Raw genomic sequence first — 9,930 nt, 5'->3', positions numbered from 1 at the left:
TGTCAGTATATGACTCGACAGTCAAAAAAGCAGTTCTTCGAAGACATTCTTAAGAAAGGCAAGAGTTCCAAGGAAACATGGAAAGCCATTAATCTTTTAACTAATAAATGTGTAAAGACCACATCATGGAACGAAAACGATATTTCGCCAGATGAAATTAATAATCACTTCTGTTCAGTTGCAAGTAAAGTAATAAAAACTGACAAATCCGATGAAAACAATTTACACATTTTGCGCAAGTACTGTGACACCAAAATTAAATACGAGGCACAAGTTATACCTTTTTTGTCAGTCTCCAAAGTATATAATTCTCTAACTCACTTGAAAGAAAGTAGCACAAAGGGAACTGATGAAATAGACAGCAAAATTCTTAGATTATCAGCCCCACATATAGCGGAATCTCTAACGTATATTTACAATCTCTGTATTGAAAAAAGTGTTTATCCCAAAGCTTTCAAGGAAGCTAAAGTGATCCCCCTCTTTAAGGCAGGTGATAAAACAGATCCCTCAAATTTTAGACCGATTTCCGTTTTACCAGTATTGTCAAAACTACTGGAAAAACATGTCAATGACCATATTATGATATACTTTACATCAAACAATTTGTTTCATGAAACTCAGTCTGGTTTTAGACCTAAACACTCGTGCCATACGGCACTGACAGAACTGGTGGACTCTTGGTTATCAAAAATCAACTCTAATAAGTTATGTGGAGCACTGTTTATGGACTTTGCAAAGGCATTTGATGTTATTGATCACGCCCTCCTTTTGCGGAAACTTTCCGTTTATAGACTACCACAGCCCACACAGACTTTTATAGCCTCTTTTTTGTCGGGAAGAACACAAAAAGTTACCTTTAACAGTTCGAGCTCTGAAGCAATGCCAATTTTATATGGGGTCCCACAAGGCTCGGTCCTCGGACCTTTATTATTTTCTGTCTACATCAATGACTTACCATTACACATATCCTCTGGACAGTGTGATATGCTAGCTGATGATACTACTATTCATACCTCAGGTGATGATATTACTTCGGTAGTCGACACGCTTCAGAAGTGTGTCGATGATGCTGTAGAATGGACGCATTTAAACCACATGTCTCTCAATCCAGAAAAAACAAAGTATATGCTAATTACTACGCGTCAAAAACGACAAGTCATGTCGGAACCAAAGAAGTGCATTTCTGTTGATAGTCAGCTGATAAACGAGGTTAGTGAACACACAATTTTGGGTGTAACTATTGACAACAATCTAACATGGGGCCCTCATGTAAGTAACTTATGTAAATCTACAGCAAAAAAAGTTCATCAGTCTGCAAAGATTAAACATTTTCTAAATTTTGATGCGCGCAGAACATTTTTTCAAGCGCATGTGCAGTCTGGAATAGACTATGCATCAACCCTTTGGGATTCTGCAAGTGATGCAGCTTTAAGACCCCTAAAATCTTTGCACAGACGCGGAGTAAAAGTTGTTCTGCTGAAAAACAGCACCCTCTCTAATCATGACTACAAAAAAGCTGAAATTCTTCCACTTTCATCCAGACTAGCGTTTAACAAGGCAAGGTTTATGCATAAAATAGTTCTTGGACGTGTACCAGACTATTTAACTAAAAGAATATTATTAACTGAGACTTCATCAAGCCGCACGAAGAAACTAAATGTTCCCCTCCCTAGAATTGACTTGTATAAAACTAGTCTGGCATATTCAGGTCCATTTCTGTGGAATGGTTTACCAGTCTCTCTCAGACAGCCACTTTCTGTTGCCAGTTTTAGAAGACATACTTTTTTGTATATGCTTTCATCGTCGTGTGGCACTTAATGCCTCGATCAGGTACTGCTGTTTGATAAGTACATGAAGATCTACTTGTATATTTCATTTCAGTTAAGTTTTTTTTTTAATGATTATGTGTACAATGTGTATGTGTGTGTGTGTGTGTGTGTGTGTGTGCGTGCGTGCGTGTGTGTGTGTGTGTGTGTGTGTGTGTGTGTGTGTGTGTGTATGTGTGTGTGCGTGTGTCTGTGTGCGTGTGTGTCTGTATGTGCATGTATGTCTGTGTGTGTCTGTGTGCATGTGACCGTGTGTGTCAAAGTGTGTGTTTTAATGTATACCATTACCAATGACCATGTATGCTATGAACATTTTTTTTTCCTCTTTGTCTGATTTAATAACCATGTTTTTATGTTTTTGCTTTGCTTCTTCTTCTGCTTTAATATTATGCACTGGTTAGTTAATTCCCTCTTGGGCGAGGGCTGGATGAAAAAAGATCTTTGCTGTATCTACTCCATTACCCTCGAAAAATAAAGTTGGTTCGTTGGTTCGTTCGTTCGTTCTCTCTCTCTCTCTCAACATCGAAAAGCACTTAACTCTTGATCCGTAGATGACGTGGGTTTTTTTGGCTGAAGAAAAATGGCTGTGAGTGTTGTGTCCTCAGATCAGGGCACCCTGACCCACAGGTCTGAACAGCTCGACACATGTCACCCGGCCATGGGATCACCTTGGCAAACTAACGCCAGAGGGGGTATTACGTTTTACAAATTGAATGACGTCAGCGCAGCGAAATCAGATATTGATCTCATGGGCAGGTGAAGATTCAGAAAAGTTTCGGTTTGTGCTCAAACGTTCTCGATAAGTCTGTTTTCAAACATTACACATTCATTTATATGAACGAAGCAAGAATAGAAATGTTAAACGCACAGTCCTTCACATGTTAAAGATTCGGCTTACCGTCTCAGGTATGGCCATGGTTTTTACCTGTGCTACGGTCATCCCTCATCTTGGACACAGATCAAACAGCCAGGTGCTTGCTATGCAAAGTGCAAGAAGAAAGTCCAAGGTGTGCTGACATGGAATGTGATGGGTGATGCTGGCCGACACGTCGTGCTGGTGTGTAATACACGCGTCGTGCTGGCTGACACGTCGTGCTGGTGTGTAATACACGCGTCGTGCGGGCTGACACGTCGTGCTGGTGTGTAATACACGCGTCGTGCTGGCTGACACGTCGTGCTGGTGTGTAATACACGCGTCGTGCTGGCTGACACGTCGTGCTGGTGTGTAATACACGCGTCGTGCTGGCCGACACGTCGTGCTGGTGTGTAATACACGCGTCGTGCGGGCTGACACGTCGTGCTGGTGTGTAATACACGCGTCGTGCTGGCCGACACGTCGTGCTGGTGTGTAATACACGCGTCGTGCTGGCTGACACGTCGTGCTGGTGTGTAATACACGCAAGGCAAGGCAAAGAACTTATTTTCAGGAAACCCCATGGGGGTACATGAAAAAAAATGAGAGAAAAAAGAACAATACAGAAATGCCCCACTTCTCTCTTGCCTGTCTGTTCTGTGCATTCACGATTTGGCCAAAGTATAAGAGAAATGTTCATCCTACCTGACCAGAAGGGCTTGCTGAGGCCACAGGAGCTTGTAGCTAAGGCAGTCTGACTTGGACCTGGCTCATATTGCTCTCTGACATTTCTGTCTGTCTGTCTGTCTGTCTGTCTGTTTATAAGTGTGTTTGCGCATGTGTGTCCGCATGCGGGCGTGCCTCAGGGTGTGTCGGTGTGTGTTTGTGTATGTGTACGGTATGTTTACGGTATGTGCGTGTGTGCGTTGAGTGCGTGCGTGCGTGCTTGTCAGTTTGCTTGTGTGCGTGAATGCGTGCCTGAGCGTTTTTGTGTGTGCGCGTGTTGCTGCAGTGTGCGTGATCCGTGAAAGAAAAGCACCTTTTAACCCGGTGTTCTGATGCATTGACATGAATAATAGAAAGCCGTTGGAAGCAGTTTCAATATTGTTGCACGAATCTGTTTGCAGGCCAAAACAAACATTGGGTCAGTCAAACCATTAATTTTTTCTCTGTCTCTCTGCTCTTTGTCTATCTGTCTCTATGTCTAGTACTATCTGTGTGACTGACTGTCTGTCTCTCTCTTATCTCTGTCTCTGTATCTCTCTATTTCTCTCTCTCTCTCGCTCTCTCTCCCTCTCTCTATCTATCTCTCTCTATCTATCTCTCTCTCTCTATCTCTCTCTCTCTCTCTCTCTCTCTGTCTCTCTCTCACACACACATACACACACAGAGAGACACACGCACGTGCGCACGCACGCACGCACGCTCACACACAGACACACACACACACACACACACACAGGTGAGAAAGGCGGGGGATGTGTACCTGGGGATGGGGGGTGCGCGGATAAGAGGGATGGTGGACGAGGGGAAAGCATGGAGCGTGTCCGGTGCAGAGGGGGGATGTGTACCTGGGGATGGGGGGTGCGCGGAGAAGAGGGATGGTGTACGAGGGGAAAGCATGGAGCGTGTCCGGTGCAGAGGGGGGATGTGTACCTGGGGATGGGGGGTGCGCGGAGAAGAGGGATGGTACACGAGGGGAAAGCATGGAGCGTGTCCGGTGCGGTGGACGAGGGGAAAGCATGGAGCGTGTCCGGTGCGGTGGACGAGGGGAAAGCATGGAGCGTGTCCGGTTCGGTGGAAGAGGGGAAAGCATGGAGCGTGTCCGGTGCGGTGGACGAGGGGAAAGCATGGAGCGTGTCCGGTGCGGTGGACGAGGGGAAAGCATGGAGCGTGTCCGGTTCGGTGGACGAGGGGAAAGCATGGAGCGTGTCCGGTGCGGTGGGGGGGGAAAGCATGGAGCGTGTCCGGTGCGGTGGACGAGGGGAAAGCATGGAGCGTGTTCGATGCGGTGGACGAGGGGAAAGCATGGAGCGTGTCCGGTGCGGTGGACGAGGGGAAAGCATGGAGCGTGTCTGGTGCGGTGGACGAGGGGAAAGCATGGAGCGTGTCCGGTGCGGTGGACGAGGGGAAAGCATGGAGCGTGTCCGGTGCGGTGGACGAGGGGAAAGCATGGAGCGTGTCCGGTGCGGTGGGGGGGAAAGCATGGAGCGTGTCCGGTGCGGTGGACGAGGGGAAAGCATGGAGCATGTCCGGTGTGGTGGGGGGGGAAAGCATGGAGCGTGTCCGGTGCGGTGGACGAGGGGAAAGCATGGAGCGTGTCCGGTGCGGTGGACGAGGGGAAAGCATGGAGCGTGTCCGGTGCGGTGGACGAGGGGAAAGCATGGAGCGTGTCCGGTGCGGTGGACGAGGGGAAAGCATGGAGCGTGTCCGGTGCGGTGGACGAGGGGAAAGCATGGAGCGTGTCCGGTGCGGTGGACGAGGGGAAAGCATGGAGCGTGTCCGGTGCGGTGGACGAGGGGAAAGCATGGAGCGTGTCCGGTGCGGTGGACGAGGGGAAAGCATGGAGCGTGTCCGGTGCGGTGGACGAGGGGAAAGCATGGAGCGTGTCCGGTGCGGTGGACGAGGGGAAAGCATGGAGCGTGTCCGGTGCGGTGGACGAGGGGAAAGCATGGAGCGTGTCCGGTGCGGTGGACGAGGGGAAAGCATGGAGCGTGTCCGGTGCGGTGGACGGGGGGAAAGCATGGAGCGTGTCCGGTGCGGTGGACGAGGGGAAAGCATGGAGCGTGTCCGGTGCGGTGGACGAGGGGAAAGCATGGAGCGTGTCCGGTGCGGTGGACGAGGGGAAAGCATGGAGCGTGTCCAGTGCGGTGGACGAGGGGAAAGCATGGAGCGTGTCCAGTGCGGTGTACGAGGGGAAAGCATGGAGCGTGTCCGGTGCGGTGGACGAGGGGAAAGCATGGAGCGTGTCCAGTGCGGTGGACGAGGGGAAAGCATGGAGCGTGTCCAGTGCGGTGTACGAGGGGAAAGCATGGAGCGTGTCCGGTGCGGTGGACGGGGGGAAAGCATGGAGCGTGTCCGGTGCGGTGGACGGGGGGAAAGCATGGAGGTGGACGAGGGAAAGCATGGAGCGTGTCCGGTGCGGTGGACGGGGGGAAAGCATGGAGCGTGTCCGGTGCGGTGGACGAGGGGAAAGCATGGAGCGTGTCCGGTGCGGTGGACGGGGGGAAAGCATGGAGCGTGTCCGGTGCGGTGGACGAGGGGAAAGCATGGAGCGTGTCCGGTGCGGTGGACGAGGGGAAAGCATGGAGCGTGTCCGGTGCGGTGGACGGGGGGAAAGCATGGAGGTGGACGAGGAAAAGCATGGAGCGTGTCCGGTGCGGTGGACGAGGGGAAAGCATGGAGCGTGTCCGGTGCGGTGGACGAGGGGAAAGCATGGAGCGTGTCCGGTGCGGTGGACGGGGGGAAAGCATGGAGCGTGTCCGGTGCGGTGGACGAGGGGAAAGCATGGAGCGTGTCCGGTGCGGTGGACGAGGGGAAAGCATGGAGCGTGTCCGGTGCGGTGGACGGGGGGAAAGCATGGAGCGTGTCCGGTGCGGTGGACGGGGGGAAAGCATGGAGCGTGTCCGGTGCGGTGGACGAGGGGAAAGCATGGAGCGTGTCCGGTGCGGTGGACGAGGGGAAAGCATGGAGCGTGTCCGGTGCGGTGGACGAGGGGAAAGCATGGAGGTGAACGAGGGGAAAGCATGGAGGTGGACGAGGGGAAAGCATGGAGGTGGACGAGGGGAAAGCATGGAGGTGAACGAGGGGAAAGCATGGAGGTGGACGAGGGGAAAGCATGGAGGTGGACGGGGGGAAAGCATGGAGCGTGTCCGGTGTGGTGGACGAGGGGAAAGCATGGAGCGTGTCCGGTGCGGTGGACGAGGGGAAAGCATGGAGGTGGACGAGGGGAAAGCATGGAGGTGGACGAGGGGAAAGCATGGAGGTGGACGAGGGGAAAGCATGGAGGTGGACGAGGGGAAAGCATGGAGGTGGACGGGGGGAAAGCATGGAGGTGGACGAGGGGAAAGCATGGAGGTGGACGGGGGGAAAGCATGGAGGTGGACGAGGGGAAAGCATGGAGGTGGACGAGGGGAAAGCATGGAGGTGGACGAGGGGAAAGCATGGAGGTGGACGAGGGGAAAGCATGGAGGTGGACGAGGGGAAAGCATGGAGGTGGACGAGGGGAAAGCATGGAGGTGGACGAGGGGAAAGCATGGAGGTGGACGAGGGGAAAGCATGGAGGTGGACGAGGGGAAAGCATGGAGGTGGACGAGGGGAAAGCATGGAGCGTGTCCGGTGCGGTGGACGAGGGGAAAGCATGGAGGTGGACGAGGGGAAAGCATGGAGGTGGACGAGGGGAAAGCATGGAGCGTGTCCGGTGCGGTGGACGAGGGGAAAGCATGGAGCGTGTCCGGTGCGGTGGACGAGGGGAAAGCATGGAGCGTGTCCGGTGCGGTGGACGAGGGGAAAGCATGGAGCGTGTCCGGTGCGGTGGACGAGGGGAAAGCATGGAGCGTGTCTGGTGCGGTGGACGGGGGGAAAGCATGGAGCGTGTCCGGTGCGGTGGACGGGGGGAAAGCATGGAGCGTGTCTGGTGCGGTGGACGGGGGGAAAGCATGGAGCGTGTCTGGTGCGGTGGACGGGGGGAAAGCATGGAGCGTGTCTGGTGCGGTGGACGGGGGGAAAGCATGGAGCGTGTCTGGTGCGTTGGACGAGGGGAAAGCATGGAGCGTGTCCGGTGCGGTGGACGAGGGGAAAGCATGGAGCGTGTCTGGTGCGGTGGACGGGGGGAAAGCATGGAGCGTGTCCGGTGCGGTGGACGGGGGGAAAGCATGGAGCGTGTTCGATGCGGTGGACGAGGTGAAAGCATGGAGCGTGTCTGGTGCGGTGGACGAGGGGAAAGCATGGAGCGTGTCTGGTGCGGTGGACGGGGGGAAAGCATGGAGCGTGTCCGGTGCGGTGGATGGGGGGAAAGCATGGAGCGTGTTCGATGCGGTGGACGAGGTGAAAGCATGGAGCGTGTCCGGTGCGGTGGACGAGGGGAAAGCATGGAGCGTGTCTGGTGCGGTGGACGGGGGGAAAGCATGGAGCGTGTCCGGTGCGGTGGACGGGGGGAAAGCATGGAGCGTGTCTGGTGCGGTGGACGGGGGGAAAGCATGGAGCGTGTCCGGTGCGGTGGACGAGGGGAAAGCATGGAGCGTGTCTGGTGCGGTGGACGGGGGGAAAGCATGGAGCGTGTCCGGTGCGGTGGACGGGGGGAAAGCATGGAGCGTGTTCGATGCGGTGGATGAGGTGAAAGCATGGAGCGTGTCCGGTGCGGTGGACGAGGGGAAAGCATGGAGCGTGTCTGGTGCGGTGGACGGGGGGAAAGCATGGAGCGTGTCCGGTGCGGTGGACGGGGGGAAAGCATGGAGCGTGTCCGGTGCGGTTGACGAAGGGAAAGCATGGAGCGTGTCCGGTGCGGTGGACGAGGGGAAAGCATGGAGCGTGTCCAGTGCGGTGGACGAGAGGAAAGCATGGAGCGTGTCCAGTGCGGTGGACAAGGGAAAGCATGGAGCGTGTCCGGTGCGGTGGACAAGGGGAAAGCATGGAGCGTGTCCGGTGCGGTGGACGAGGGGAAAGCATGGAGCCTGTCCGGTGCGGTGGACGAGGGGAAAGCATGGAGCGTGTCTGGTGCGGTGGACGAGGGGAAAGCATGGAGCGTGTCCGGAGCGGTGGACGAGGGGAAAGCATGGAGCGTGTCTGGTGCGGTGGACGAGGTGAAAGCATGGAGCGTGTCCGGTGCGGTTGACGAGGGGAAAGCATGGAGCGTGTCCGGTGCGGTGGACGAGGGGAAAGCATGGAGCGTGTCCGGTGCGGTGGACGAGAGGAAAGCATGGAGCGTGTCCGGTGCGGTGGACAAGGGGAAAGCATGGAGCATGTCCGGTGCGGTGGACGAGGGGAAAGCATGGAGCGTGTCCGGTGCGGTGGACGAGGGGAAAGCATGGAGGTGGACGGGGGGAAAGCATGGAGCGTGTCCGGTGCGGTGAACGAGGGGAAAGCATTGAGCGTGTCCGGTGCGGTGGACGGCGGGAAAGCATGGAGCGTGTTCGATGCGGTGGACGAGGTGAAAGCATGGAGCGTGTCCGGTGCGGTGGACGAGGGGAAAGCATGGAGCGTGTCTGGTGCGGTGGACGGGGGGAAAGCATGGAGCGTGTCCGGTGCGGTGGACGGGGGGAAAGCATGGAGCGTGTTCGATGCGGTGGACGAGGTGAAAGCATGGAGCGTGTCCGGTGCGGTGGACGAGGGGAAAGCATGGAGCGTGTCTGGTGCGGTGGACGGGGGGAAAGCATGGAGCGTGTCCGGTGCGGTGGACGGGGGGAAAGCATGGAGCGTGTCTGGTGCGGTGGACGGGGGGAAAGCATGGAGCGTGTCCGGTGCGGTGGACGAGGGGAAAGCATGGAGCGTGTCTGGTGCGGTGGACGGGGGGAAAGCATGGAGCGTGTCCGGTGCGGTGGACGGGGGGAAAGCATGGAGCGTGTTCGATGCGGTGGACGAGGTGAAAGCATGGAGCGTGTCCGGTGCGGTGGACGAGGGGAAAGCATGGAGCGTGTCTGGTGCGGTGGACGGGGGGAAAGCATGGAGCGTGTCCGGTGCGGTGGACGGGGGGAAAGCATGGAGCGTGTCCGGTGCGGTTGACGAAGGGAAAGCATGGAGCGTGTCCGGTGCGGTGGACGAGGGGAAAGCATGGAGCGTGTCCAGTGCGGTGGACGAGAGGAAAGCATGGAGCGTGTCCGGTGCGGTGGACAAGGGGAAAGCATGGAGCGTGTCCGGTGCGGTGGACAAGGGGAAAGCATGGAGCGTGTCCGGTGCGGTGGACGAGGGGAAAGCATGGAGCCTGTCCGGTGCGGTGGACGAGGGGAAAGCATGGAGCGTGTCTGGTGCGGTGGACGAGGGGAAAGCATGGAGCGTGTCCGGAGCGGTGGACGAGGGGAAAGCATGGAGCGTGTCTGGTGCGGTGGACGAGGTGAAAGCATGGAGCGTGTCCGGTGCGGTTGACGAGGGGAAAGCATGGAGCGTGTCCGGTGCGGTGGACGAGGGGAAAGCATGGAGCGTGTCCGGTGCGGTGGACGAGAGGAAAGCATGGAGCGTGTCCGGTGCGGTGGACAAGGGGAAAGCATGGAGCATGTCCGGTGCGGTGGACGAGGGGAAAGCATGGAGCGTGTCCGG

At 55.9% G+C, this 9,930-nt stretch overlaps 3 protein-coding genes across 3 annotated transcripts in view; all 3 read left to right on the top strand.

Moving 5' to 3' along the window:
• The first annotated feature begins 4,195 nt into the window (after window positions 1-4,195).
• LOC138961340 (fibril-forming collagen alpha chain-like) lies at window positions 4,196-6,412 on the top strand. Its single transcript, XM_070332940.1, has one exon. It carries the CDS (start codon window positions 4,196-4,198, stop codon window positions 6,410-6,412), a length of 2,217 nt encoding a protein of 738 aa, XP_070189041.1.
• Window positions 6,413-6,540: 128 nt separating this feature from the next.
• On the top strand, window positions 6,541-8,484 carry LOC138961339 (uncharacterized PE-PGRS family protein PE_PGRS10-like). The gene has a single exon (XM_070332939.1). It carries the CDS (start codon window positions 6,541-6,543, stop codon window positions 8,482-8,484), a length of 1,944 nt encoding a protein of 647 aa, XP_070189040.1.
• A 40-nt stretch (window positions 8,485-8,524) lies between these two features.
• The window catches only part of LOC138961338 (cysteine-rich, acidic integral membrane protein-like), a 16,903-nt gene continuing 15,497 nt past the window's right edge, over window positions 8,525-9,930 (top strand). Inside the window, exon 1 of the mRNA XM_070332938.1 lies at window positions 8,525-9,930. This exon is cut by the window's right edge and continues 287 nt beyond it. Within this exon, the coding sequence (XP_070189039.1) occupies window positions 8,525-9,930 (1,406 nt within the window).

Source organism: Littorina saxatilis, linkage group LG3, assembly GCF_037325665.1.
Source record: "Littorina saxatilis isolate snail1 linkage group LG3, US_GU_Lsax_2.0, whole genome shotgun sequence".
Lineage (NCBI taxonomy): Eukaryota > Metazoa > Mollusca > Gastropoda > Littorinimorpha > Littorinidae > Littorina > Littorina saxatilis.
Note: the sequence above shows the minus strand (reverse complement) of the source record. Positions and strands in the feature narration are given on the sequence as shown.